Source organism: Myxine glutinosa, chromosome 2, assembly GCF_964187855.1.
Source record: "Myxine glutinosa chromosome 2, kmMyxGlut1.1, whole genome shotgun sequence".
NCBI lineage: Eukaryota > Metazoa > Chordata > Myxini > Myxiniformes > Myxinidae > Myxine > Myxine glutinosa.
The window spans coordinates 86,409,224-86,423,435 of NC_136262.1; the positions used below are offsets into that span (position 1 = coordinate 86,409,224).

The 14,212-nt window shown below is 42.4% G+C and overlaps 1 protein-coding gene across 13 annotated transcripts in view; it reads left to right on the top strand.

The window, feature by feature from the left end:
• The window catches only part of LOC137422340 (tight junction protein ZO-1), a 633,827-nt gene that overhangs the window by 265,843 nt on the left and 353,772 nt on the right, over positions 1-14,212 (top strand). For all 13 annotated transcript variants that reach the window (XM_078771176.1, XM_078771169.1, XM_078771173.1 and 10 more), the window contains one exon: positions 7,638-7,740. In XM_078771176.1, coding sequence (XP_078627302.1) covers positions 7,638-7,740 — 103 coding nt within the window. The remainder of the gene's footprint in view (positions 1-7,637; positions 7,741-14,212) is intronic.

Here is a 14,212-nt window from a genome sequence, read left to right on the forward strand (position 1 = left end):
TCAACCCCCTGAGTCAATACTTCATGGAAGCACCTTTGGCAGTGATTACAACTTCAAGTCTTCTTGGGTATGTCTGTATCAGCTTTTCCCATCTGGATTTTGGGAATTTCTCCCATTCTTCCTTGCAGATTTGCTCACGCTCTGTCAAACCCTCGCCATCATCTGACCATATGCTTGTTAAAGTGGACATCTCTCTGGCCAATCTCAGAGAGCCTCCTCAGCATCGACGACACTGGCATTTCACTCAGGCCAACTGGCACGGTCTTCAAGCATCCATCAATCATCTGGACTGGTCTCCCATCTCTACTGCCTCTGACATCAACTCATCCTGGAAATTCTTCCAAAGTAAATTGCTCTCTCTCATGCACAGATTTATCCCATCTCGTCTTCAGTTGTCATACCCTTCCTCCTGTCCATGGTACACGGAATCTTGTGGTGAGGCAGTTTCCCTGAAACAACTTGCCTTCGTCTCCTGGAAAGCAAATCCAATGGAAGGCAATCTCATTTCCTTTCACAAAGCCCAGAACAAGTGTGTGTCTACCCTCAGGAGAGCCAGGAAACACTATCTCTCCACTCTCAAGACTGAACTCTCAAACCTGTCTCCCTCTTCCAAATCCTGGGGGCGTCTTGGTCAAATCTGTTTCTGCTGTTTGTTCCCCCTCCATCCCCTCCCTTACCTCAAATGGCTACACAGCTGACTCCGCACGTGAAAAATAAACATTGAAAAAACATTGCTTCGGATATCCAATCCTGCCTCTTCAATGGCTTGATCTTGGATCATCAATTTGGATTCAGAACAGGTCATTCTACTCTGGACATGCTGCTTCTGCTGTCTCAACAATGGATGAGGTCCTCAATGCCAAAGAGGAAATCGGAGCTGTCACCCTTGACATATCACGTGCCTTTGATACGGTCTGGCAGCCCGCTCTGCTCACCAAACTCTCCTCCTATGGTATCCTTGGAAATCTCCACACATGGCTTGTGGACTTCCTCTCTGGTTGTAGTCAACGTGTGGCCCTGAATGGATTTCACTCATCTCTCCTTCCTGTTCGGGCTGGAGTTCCCCAAGGCAGTATTCTCGGCCCTGTGCTTTTTCTGGTCTTCATCAATGATCTCTCCGACTCTCGGGAAATCCCTCTCTATCTCTTTGCTGATGACTCCACTCTCTGCCACTCCATACCTCATCCCTCAGATTGGCAGTCTGCATCCTCCTCACTCTCTGCAGATCTTGACAAAATCACAGACTGATCAAACAAGTGGAACATGTCTTTCAATCCTGACAAATCTCACACTCTTACTATGGCTCTCCGAAAAGACCATCTGGACAACCCTCCAATCTACTTTCTCAACAATCCTCTCCAAAAAGTTCTGCCACTGAAGCTTTTGGGTCTCACTATCTGTCATGATCTTTCCTGGGAAAACCACATTTCCAAACTGGCCTCCAAAGCCAGTCACCACCGACTGGGCATCCTCCATCGTGGGAAGTCCTTCCTTGACACACCTGAGCTCCTCACCACATACAAGCCTTTCATCCACAGCTCAATGGAATTCTGTTCTCCCCTCTGGGCTGGTGCTCCTGCCTCACACCTAGCTCGGCTTCACGCTGTTGAAACCAAAGCTTTCAGAATCATTGGAATCTCCCACGATGAAGCTAACTCTGAGGGCCTTTCACTCACTCACCACAAGCAGGTTGGTGGACTTTCTGTCTTCTACCGACTCCTCTCCAGCCTAGCTCCCCCAGCTCTGTCTGTGCTCTGTCCCCCAAATATTCCTACAGGTCGCACAATATCTGCCAGCAACCCTCTTCTGGTGAAATTGCCAAAATCAAGACTCTCTGCTCACCTTCACTCTTTCATTCCTCTTTTCTCCCGCCTCTGGAACAAACTCCCTCACTCTCTTCAATCCCACGCCTCCCTCCATGTCTTTAAAACAGCTGTTCACCACCATCTCTTATCTTCCCCCTTCCAAAACCTTGATCTTTGCTACCCCCGTTAATTCACCCCAGATCCACTTTTTTGAAATTCCGACTTCTTTCCTTCAAGTCCTAGGAAGCATGCCTGGAGGACAGACGGAAGCATGCCTGTTTCCATGTGTTTTATACCTCTCCCATCCCCCCCCCCCCCCCCCATTCCTATGCATCCTCTCCCCAAGCCCTCTCCCTCCCACATTTCTCCCAATGTCCCTGTTCTCTACTGTTGTACTTGTGTGCTTCCCTCTCTCCCCATCTTGTCTCCCGCTCCCTTTATTATGTTTTTTCATGTCAGTTTTCTTTTTTTTGTGATTAATGTTAGCTTTTACACGAGCCTTGATCTTGTGTACTAAAAAAAAAAAAAAACTTGGATGGGGACGGTCAGTAAAGAGCCATTTTCAAGTCTTTCCACAGATTCTCAACGGAATTCATTTCGGGAATTTGGCTGGTCCACTCTAGGACTTTCATGTTCTTGTTCTGAAGCCATTCCAGTGTTGCTTTCGCTCTATGTTTGGGGTCATTGTCCTGTTGGAATGTAAATGTTCGCCTCGGTCTAAGGTATTTTGCATACTGAAGCAGGTTCTCTTCAAGGATTTGCCTGTATGAAGTGTATCACGTGAAGGCCAGTCCAGTAAAGGCAAAATGTTTAATCCCCTTTCAATACCCGAGCTACAAGCCAGTCGCCATCGCGCCCGATCTCCCGTTCACCTCTCCCCTTCCCGGAAGCCCAACCTTGCTCCCGATCAGGGACATCTGCTCGATTACCATAAAGCACAATATGTTCAGGGATTATCCTGGAGGATTTTAGCAATGGGAGAAAAATCTCCATAGTGTACAAAACAATGAAATTTTTTCCAAACACGATGGGATTATACAAAATTGTTTTGAGATAAAATTTTACTCGTGCTCGTCAAATCTCATTATTCTCGGGGTGTTAATTAAAAATATATATGGTCAAGAAAACAAAGACTTGTGTGTTTCTTTCTGTATTCAAATAGACTGTCTCACTCCCTGTGGCTTTTATTGCGTAAATGATTAACCATGCTTCAGATAAGTTTAACACATAAGTTGCCATGAATTAGCACTTTTGATCACATTTAATAATACTGATTGAAAACATCAAAAGTCATGTTGTTTGATCACATGACAATGTCCGCCTCCCTGAAGATAGATTGTTATCATAAGACAAGAAACAATGTTCTTAACCTTAGAGAGCAAATCATCATCATCATCACCACCATCATCCGTTGGTGATCAGATGACGATATATGTCAGGTTATTGTAGTCGTTTTGAAATTATTTGTACCTTGACTTAGACTGTTGACTAACTTCTCCGATCTACACAGTGAACAACATATTTTGTTCTGATCGGCATCAAATTTCAGCCAGTCTCTGAATTTAAGGGCACAGCTGTCTTGAAACGTTATTAAAGTTTTGCCGGAAGTATCTGTCTGCACTGTGGCGGCCCTGACCACTGTCCCGCTTTCGCACTGCACACGGTCACTAGCTGGATCATCCTGGTTGTCCTCGGTGTTAGAACTACTGCTGGTACCTATAATGAATCGTTTTATACTTTGCCCATCAGGCTGTGGTTGCGGAGGTCTCTTTTTCGGCAGCATTTTCGGAAAAAGCGTAATCCAGAAACTACTGCAGACAGCGAACACGTGGTTGCCGAAAAGCCGTCGTTTAATGCCGCAAAACATTGTCACGGCTACCGTAAAGCGTGACAGGGAAATTAAAATGGCTACGGTCTGTTTACAGTTCAGAATAGCTTCGTCTTTGACAACTTCCAGACCTGACAAAAGCAGTAGTAAGTACACGATTTGAAACGGATTCGCCTGAAAACGATACCGCGACAACTGACACGCTCTACGCGAATGTTTTTTTTTTTTTTTTTTTATCGCTCTGGCCAAAATTGTATGCAATATTTTCAAACTTTATGTGAGAATATCGCGGAATATTGGCCAAAGTCAATCCCAGTATGTTACACTGTACTTGACTCCATTCATTGTTCCCTCTGTCCTTACAAATGTCCCAGTCCCTGATGCTGAAAAGCATCCCCTTTGCATGATGCTGCCACCACCACGCTTCACGACAGGGACGGTGTTAGATGGGTGATGAGCAGTTCACAGTTTCCACCAGACATAGCGCTTTGCATTCATGCCAAAGAATTCTAATTTCATCTCATCAAACCACAGAATATTTTGCCTTGTGCTCTCAAATCTTTCACTTACCTTTTTGCAACCTCCAGGCATGCTGTCATGTGCCTTTTTCTCAAGAGTAGCTTCTATCTGGCCACTTTCCCATAAATCCTGGATTTGTGAAGTGCTGCGGAGACTGTTGTCCTTCCAGCGGGTTCTCCAATCTCAGGGAAGGAACTCTGTAGTTCTGTCAGAGTGGTCATTGGGTTGTTGATCACCTTCCTGACCAAGGTCCTATCCTTCCAGGTTGCTCAGTTTGATCAGATGGCCAGCTCTAAGAAGAGTCTGGGGAGTTCCACATTCTTTCCATTTCCTAATGATGGAGTTCCCTGTGCTCTTAGGAACTTTCAACACTAGAAATTGTTTTATACCCTTTCCCAGATTTATGCCTCTTCACAGTTCTATCTCAGAGTTCTATGGACAGTTCCTTGGACTTCATGGTAGAGTTTCTGCTCTGACATGCACTAAAAACTGTGGGACCTTATGTAGAAAGGTGAGTTTCTTTTTAAATCATGTCCAGTCAATTGAATTGGCCACAGGTGAACTCCAATCAAGTTGTAGAGACATCTCAAGGATGACAAAAGGAAATTGGATGCACCTGAGCTCAAATTGTAGTGTCATTGCAAAGGGGTTGAATACTTATTGACTCGACATTTCAGCTTTTCATTTTGAATTCTTTAGTAAAAAAAATGCCAAAAACCAATTTCCACTTTGACATTATGGGGTATTATGTGTAGATCAGAGACCAAAAAAATTCTCGATTTTATCGTTTTTGAATTCAGGCTGTAACATAACAAAATGTGAAAAATGTCAGTTGTTGGGGAATACTCTCTGAAGGCACTGTACATATGTATGTAATAGTCAATATCTGCTCCCTCTGGGAGCGAGAGTATTTGTTGTCAGAATTGGTATCATTTCCCCAGGGCTCGAGCAGATGGCCTCGAGCAGTGGTTCTTAACCTTTTTCGCAACAGGGACCGAGCACTTCATACATCTCTAATAACCTTTTACAGTAATATTTTGGTTTATTTTAATTGCCTAGTTTTGCTGCCATGGACTTGCGGTTATGCCTCGGGGTTTGCACACTTGCCTCCAAGCTGTCCAGCCTGGGTTTGAATCTCTTCCCTGCTATAAACTCATCTCGAAGTTTTGCAGGCATGGTGATTCATCAATGTGTGTGCTGTCCCTCGGTTGGACGTTCAACTGGGCATCCCATCTGCCGTTATTAGTTGGTAGACATTAAAAATCCCATGGTGTCCTTTGCGAAGAGTACGCGAGCTATCTCCAGCACCATGGCCAGATTCCAAATTCCTGCCCTAACCTACAGAGGGTATTGCATCAGCAGCACAACTGGGCTCTCAGCCATTTATTGCTACTCCGCAGCCTTATGCTGCATACTTGTGATGCAAAGAATAGCGATGTGGAACTCAATGTCGTTGATGTTCAATGAAACAGGAACCACTTTTCCTTCCTTGTAAAATCTCTCTTCCACAACCTTTTGCACACCACCACATTGTTTTTCATTATGTACTTATGTCCATGTAATTTAATTAATGTGCAACTTCCTCCATTAGCTTTAGATTACTGTAAAACAAGACCAAAAGTCTAACAGCGGCGAAGCCGGATTTGTAAAATATTATAAACCACAAACGCACATGATTAGCTTTGCAAACATTCGCTAATGCTGTTTATAACATTAAACAAAGAAATTTGGAGGAATCCCGACATCCGTGAGGTAAGTTTTACTTACAGCACTGAGCGAAGATCGACTGTGATCTATATACCCCAAAAGGTTTGGAGGTGTGCTCGTTTACCAAGCAGCTAGCAAGCGCTTGCCAAGCCAGCGGTTCATTAATGGTTTTGAATCTAGTGCCAAACGGAGGCCAAACAGTTCAATCTTGGTTTCATCAGACCACATAATCTTGTTCTCACAGTCTGAGAGTCCTTTAGGTGCTTTTTTGCAAACTCCAAGTGGGCTTTCATGAGTCTTTCACTGAGGAGAGGCTTCCATCTGGCCACTCTGCCATGAAGCCCAGCTCGGTGGAGTGTTGCAGTGATGGTTGTCCTTCTGGAAGTTTCTCTCATCTCCACACAGGATCTCTGAAGCTCAGCCAGAGTGACCATCGGGTTCTTGGTCAACTCTCTTACCAAGGCCCTTCTCCCCCGATTGCTCAGTTTGGCCGGGCGGCCAGCTCTAGGAAGAGTCCTGGTTCTTCCAAACTTCTTCCATTTAAGAATTATGGAGGCCACTGTGCTCTTGGGAACCTTCAATGCAGCAGAATTTTTTTGTAGGCTTCCCCAGATCTGTGCCTCGACACAATCCTGTCTCTGAGCTCTGCAGGCAGTTCCTTCGACCTCATGGCTTGGTTTTTGCTTTGATATGCATTGTCAGCTGTGAGACCTTATATAGACAGGTGTGTGCCTTTCCAAATCATGTCCATTCAATTGAATTTACCACCGGTGGACTCCAATCAAGGTGTAGAAACATCTCAAAGATGATCAAGAGAAATGGGAGGCACCTGAGATAAATTTCAAGTGTCATAGCAAAGGGTATGAATACTTTTGTCAATGTGATATTTCAGTTTTTTGTTTTTAATAAATTTGCAAAACTTTCTAAAATCCTGTTTTCTCTTTGTCATTTTGGGGTATTGAGTGTAGATTGATGAGGGAAAAAATGAATGTAAACGATTTCAGCATGAGGCTGCAACGTAACAAAATGTGAAAAAGTGAAGGGGTCTGAATACTTTATGAATGCACTGGTTTGACGATATGTTCGGCATGAACGGCATATAAATCAAAATGGCGGTGTGTGGAGAGTCAGCAGCTGTAATGACATCACCCTGTCATGTGACCAGATTCTCAGCTCTGATTGGTATACATTTGAGGGGACACATACATACATACATACATACATACATATATACCGACGGACAAACAATGTTCTAGACGGCTCTGCCCGAGGGGCTACGCCGTAAAAATTAAGTCAAACTATCATGAGGCTAAGGTGAGCTGTGATTAAAGCTTAATAAGACTTCAAAATGATTGATCATCAAAATAAATCATTGTCTAATGAACATGAGGGTATGTTAATGTGTGCAACAAATACCATCGGGTAATCAGACTTTCTATATCACAGTTTTGCGTTTGCCAAACGACTCGTTTGAGAGTAAGCAGAAAAATTTAGTTTCCCATGGTGCACAAAATACATATCCTCAGAACGTTTTCTTCCCAGGCCTCATGGCCTAGATGTCTGCATGAAAATACTGTATAACTGGACGGAAGTCCGATGAGCTGGAGGGTACGACGGGCATTCTCGATTATAAATGCAGAAAGAGTCCGAATAAGTAACAACACGGGTCCAATGATGTCTTTAGCCTGGCTGGAGTTTCTTGGTTTCCTGCCTCTGTCCAATGTTCCTGAACTTGGTGGCAGACATTTGACCATGCTGAACACTTGCTGATGTTGCAGGGAGAATGATCGTGTGGTGATGGTGAACGGGAAGTTGATGGACGACGTGGACCATGCATTCGCCGTGCAGCAGTTGAGGAGCAGTGGGAAGACAGCAAAAATCGTACGTCTTAGAACCACCAAGGGTGTCTGTCACTCGCAAGCACCTCCGTCTCCCATGCATGCCCATTTGGCAATGGCTACTTTCCTTTAATATCTCTCGCAAAGTTGGAAAATATTTAAGGAGTTGCTGCTAACAGCTTCTATGCATATTCCAAAATGAAAGCAACACCTTGCAGCATAACTGCCCACCTGCTCTTTTTGGTGCAGTCTCTGAAATTCCTGAACAAGATAGGATGTTGTGAATGTTGTGTTTTTATGATTACAGTACTTATGGATTCCAAAGGCAAATGTTTATCGAAACAGTTTATACCCGTCTGCAAGTGTTGACGATGCATCTTCCTTATTGGGCAAGATGAATGTTTTTGTAAACTTTGTGCTTTTCGATGCCAGGTGTAAATTGCTTCCATCAATATCAAAGGAAAGAAAAAGCATCCGGGATCCTGGTGGACTCTCAATCTGGTTAGAAGGGATCCGCTCGTTGAGGAATTTTTATTACAACTAAACAAATGGCTTTCTTTCCATCGAATTCCCCGCCATGACACTGAAACATTCATGGTTTACTTTGCATGCCGTCAACATCTCCTGTTTGACCGTAATAGATGTATTCGCAATGTGATGAGCATTTGGCGCATTTGTCCATTTGTCCCGTTCGAGATTATAACCGGTGTTGGCCTAACGGTTAGGGTGCCGGATTGGGATCCTAGGATACTGGGTTCGAATCCCGGTCGATCGCTGAATTAACACCAGGGTGGTCGACTCAGCCTGTCATCCTTCAGAGGTCGGAAAATTGAGTACCAGTTCGCTGGTAATTCCCTGTGTGTGGCAAGAGGTGACTAACAGGGTTGGTGACAGGAAGGTCATCCGGGTGTAAAACATTGCTTCAAAAAGGGGACCACGCTGCCCAAAAAAGGTGAACCCCTGCTTTGCGCGGAAAAATGGCCTCTCAAGGTGGTTGTTTTTTTTGTTTTTTGGGGGTCCTGTTGGAGATAATACACATGACATGGCACAGGGCCCAACACGTCCAAAGGAGCTTAAGGCTTCAAAAAGTGCTTGCTCGGTGTATGGTGTTTGTCCCGCCTCATCCCGGCTCCCAATTGACCGTTTCCTCAGCTAGACGCACCGCAGTGCGCAGTGTGCCTTTTTCTCAGGCCCGAAAACCGACAAAGCATTCGTTAACCCGGCGAGCCCTGCGCACGCTGTCGTAACGTTGTTGTGCCCCTTATGGATCGTCCCTGCTTCCCACGCAAGCCATGACAAGTGCCCCTTTCCTTGCCGCATCGTGTGCGCCCCTTGGGGTGTGCTTGCCCTGCGGGGAGGTTGAATTACTAAAACAGGCAATTATGGAACCGCTTTGCTCTAAACACATTTTCTGATTTTGGCAGATAGCAAATGCTCGTACTTGAAACGCGAACAATTATTTTTGGGGGTGGGGGAGAAGAAACAAATGATTGCGATTCAAATTATCTTCTCGCATGTAATAAAAATGAAAGCTATTTTAATTGCTTGCGAAAGTTTAAACACACGTGCATTTTCATCCCACCGAGACCCATGCAAGTGCTGCACGCATTGCCTTGCGGGATTCACAAAAGGGCATTCGTCATCACTATGACATAAAGGCTGCAATACTCACCTCCTCCTGTGTTCAACTTCACCAGCAAAGTTGCTCGTGCCCGCACGGGATTCTAAACGGGGTACGGATGGAGGCTCCTATTCTCTTCTATGGTTTATAATACTCTCATTCCAAATATCTGTCATATCATGGTCACAGGTATGTTGATTATATTCATGCTTTGTCGATAAATACCTGCATTGCTCTATCTGTCATATCACTGTCACTGGCATGTTAATGCAATCCATTCCTTTTAATATTTTCTCAAATACATTTTTCATCGAACAGACATTTAACTGACGTATTTAATATTTATTTCTTAATATTTTCTAGTTATATGTTGTGTCATTTCAAGTCACTAACACATTTTGTATTCACGAAGGTGGACCGAGGTTGTTTTCACCACTGTCTGTCTGTGAGCAGGATATCTCAAATTGCTAATGGATTCGGACGAAATTTGGTGGAGAGGTTGGGTATGTGACAAGGACGAAATGATTAGATTTTGGTGAGGATCTGGATCTGGATCTGAGAATTTTTAAAAAGTTATTCTTCGCCATTGTGAGATTAGGGCAAAAAAACTATACAAGTCGGGAGACGACGATGGTTCACGCGCGAGCGGTATTCATTGACAAAGGACGGACTATAACCGAAACAGGCCTGGACAGGCCAGGCCCGGAAATGTCAAAACGATGGTTACTGACCTTGAAATGAGATAGAAAATAATGTATAATCAGTTATGAGGTTAGCTAGCTACACAATACCGAAAATTCGGTTCGATTCCGACAACTTTGAAACTTTGACCTTTGTGACCTTCAAAGGTCAAAGTTCGAAGATTCTGAAATTTGTTGGAAAACTTGTATTTCATGATGTATGTGATAATATAAGATCATGTACAACATTTCACCCTATCAGGAAGCGAACAATGTAATAAACCATCAAAAATCGACTTTTCTAAATTTCGTGACCTTGTAACCTTGACCTTGGGGCGAAAATGAAAAATCGAGCTCCGTGGGGCTAGACACGTGACATTGGCCTAACGAAATACCGAAACCCCCTGTCAGATTCCACCAACTCCCTCGGAGAAGATGTAACTTGAACTCGATTACCCCCAAAAAGACATCTTTTTCGGGCGTGGCTCCGCCCACAATGGGCGCAATACGCCCACTCTAGGCAGGGCACAACTAGATCATGATATCAACCTCCCACCCAAGTTTCATCAAGATCGGATGATATCATCGGGTAGTTATGCTGCGGACAGACGGACACAGACACACCCATGACGAATATAGTGGTCACTGTTTGATAACTCGTGAACCAACAACAAGATATCTCAAAAAGTTATCGTCGGATTCGGACGAAACTTGGTGGACAGATTGGTTGTGCGACAAGGACAAATCGATTCGAATTTGGTGAGGATCTGAATCCGAATACGAGTTCTTTTTTTTGTTTTTTCTTTTTTTTTTTTTTGTAAGTGATTCTTCACTATTGAGTGATAAAGCCAAAAACGATATTAAAACGTATAGCATGATATTTCAAAAAGTTGTGGAAAAAAGTAAAAATTTGGTGGATGAGTTGGGTAAATGACAAGAACAAGCCGAATAGATTTTGGTTCAGGTCAGAATCCATATCCGGCCTATCAGTGGGATACAAAACGTAAAGTGTTCAGCTTGGCGGAGGTATGCTCTCTACCGAGTGCCGTTCTAGTTACCCTCGCCAGAGGAGACGGTATTGCATTTGAGTCCATTTGTAACTCGGCAAAAAAAAAAAAAATTGACAAGTATGTGATCACTCCAGTTTGTGTGTGTTTGTTTGTCTGTCTGTCTGCTCACTTATACTTGCCTACAGGTCACGATTTTAAACCGATCTTCACGAAACAACCAAATGGTCGGGTTTGTGGTCCGACAAAATCCTTTATCTTTTTGAAGTCGAAAGGTCAACATAGGCCAAAAGGTCAACACAACCTTTTCAAATTTCTAAAATCCTCAATTTACATCCGATTGACTTGAAATTTGAATGGGATGAACATATAAGCTAAATGAATTCAACCGCCAACTATTTTTGAGATCAACATAGGCCAAAGGTCAACCACTTTTTGTCAAATTTCTAAAATCCTCAATTTTCATCCGATTGACTTTAAATTTGAATAGGATTTTCATATCCTATTCGATTTTCATATCCTATCGATTTTCATACAATAGGATTTTCATAAACTGAAAAAAGGTCAAGATCGGCCTGAGGCCAACCACTTTTTAAAAAATTTCTAACGTCCTCAATTTTCATCTGATTGACTTGTAATTTGAATGGGATTTTCATATCAGCGAACTGAATTTAACCACCAATTATTTTTAAGACCAGTATAGTTCAACATAGGCCAAAGGTCAATAACCATTTCACATTTCTGAAATCCTCAATTTTCATCCGATTAACTTGAAATTTGAATAGGATTTTCATAGCAGCGAACTGAATTCAACAACTAATTATTTTTGGGGTCAAAAGGATGCTCTACTGAGTGCCATTCTACTTTGTTCTCTTTTGCCAAGTGTCGCTCTCAGCGATTTTTCATTTGTCTGTCCGTTCACTTATACTTGCCTACAGGTCACAATTTTAAACCGATCTTCAGGAAATTTCACCAAATGGCAGAGTTCGTTGTCAGACAAAATTGTATATATTTAGGTATTTAGGTCAAAAGGTCAACATAGGCCAAAGGTCAACCACTTTTTGTCAAATTTCTAAAATCCTCCATTTTCATTCGATTGACTTGAAATTTAAATAGGATTTTCATATCGGCTAACTGAATTCAACCACCAACTATTTTTTTAGATCAACCGGTCACAAGGTCAACATAGGCCAAAGGTCAACCACTTTTTGTCAAATTTCTAAAATCCTCAATTTTCATCCGATTGACTTGAAATTTAAATAGGATTTATATATCAGCTAACTGAATTCAACGACCAACTATTTTTGAGATCAACATAGGCCAAAGGTCAACCACTTTTTGTCAAATTTCTAAAATCCTCAATTTTCATCCGATTGACTTGAAATTTGAATAGGATTTTCATATCAGCTAACTGAATTCAACCACCAACTATTTTTTTAGTTCAACATCGGTCACAAGGTTAACATAGGCCAAAGGTCAACCACTTTTTGTCAAATTTCTAAAATCCTCAATTTTCATCCGATTGACTTGAAATTTGAATGGGATTTTCATATCGGCAAACTGAATTCAACCACCAACTATTTTTGAGATCAACAGAGGCCAAAAGGTCAACATAGGCAAAGGTCAACAACCTTTTCAAACTTCTAAAATTCTCAATTTTCACCCGATTGACTTTAAATCGGAATAGGATTTGCATATCAGCCTATTGAAACCAACCACCTTCTATTTTTGAGGTCAACATGGGCCAAAATGTCAACATATTCCAAACTTCTAAAATTGTGAATTTTCATCTGATTAACTTAAAATTTGAAGACAATTTGCATATCAGGTGACTGAATTCAACCATCAATTATTTTTGAGGGCAAAAGGATGCCCTACTGAGTGCCATTCTACTTTGTTCTGTTTTGCCAAGTGTCACTCTACGAGTGATTTTTCATTTGTCTGTCTGTTTGTCTGCACAAAATAAATATGAGTTTCTCTGCAACCGTTTGGTCCGATTGACAGGAAATTTTCACCATAGGTGCACCTCCACCTTTAGAATTTTTAAATGACAATTATGACCTCTGAGGTCACGTGGTACGGGCACCATCTTGGAAAAACCGAAAAACTTTGCACCTCTATATCTCCGAAAGCACTGCATAGAAAAAATTGAGACATGGCTCATTGTAAAGAACTCTCCATGTGGAATAACATATGTTAATGATGATGTCATAGTTTACTCAAATATAACGTCATAATTCGACAAGTACAAAACTTCATCCGATCAAGATGAAATTTCTTGAGCATCATCTCGAGATAAATTGGTGGAGAAAAAAGAATGATGACGTCATCAGTCTCGTGGTGCGGCCGCCATATTTGTTTTCACACAAAAGCCTTAAAAACCACTGAAAACACGTCCTTGCGAGGGTCTGCAATATCTGATTGCTATTTCTAGTTTCTTAATGTTCTTATGACAAAATTTCAGGAAATACTACATTGTCAGTGAAAACCCCCATTTCCCCTTTGACTTGCCAGCAAAAATCCAAATGGCGTCTTCTGTCATCGAGCCGGCAAGCTGGTAGCAACAATTCGCATTTATTGCCGCATCTAATGCAACTTAAATGCTCTAATGGTGGCGAGGTGCTCCTTTTGAAACTGTTTGTTCGATATATGTAGCGTTTTTTTTTGTAACAAAAAATTATATTGGTGCCAAAACCGTTGAACAATTGCAAATTCACAGTAGGATTTATGATCATCTAGATGAAGTACCTGGCGTTGCGTGGGGAAATTCACTGAAAACATACTCACTTGAAGCCTGAACACGGAAGTGTTATAATAAACCTGTGTGAAGCAATCTTTTTTAATAACAGGTGTTTGTGTAAACATTCTAATAAATTTGTGTTCTTGACAACAAATTACCACAACCTCAACAGACGATCTTGACAATACATATTACTCGTTCGCTCCCTGAAAAAAAAAAAATCCTGGCAGTTTATAAGCATAAGTCCCGATTGATGCCTGAAGGCCAATTTATCCGGTTTTATCTGGGGTCATTTTTTTGTCCCCCGTCGCACCGCGGAGCGAAAGGGGGACTATGGTTTTCCCCTCCATCCGTGTGTGCGTTCATCCGTGCGTGCGTCTGTCCGTCTGTCCGTGCATGCGTAAGCGAAGGACTGAATTCTAATTTGGTGTGTGGGTGCAACTCGGCATAAGGAAGAACGCTATTGA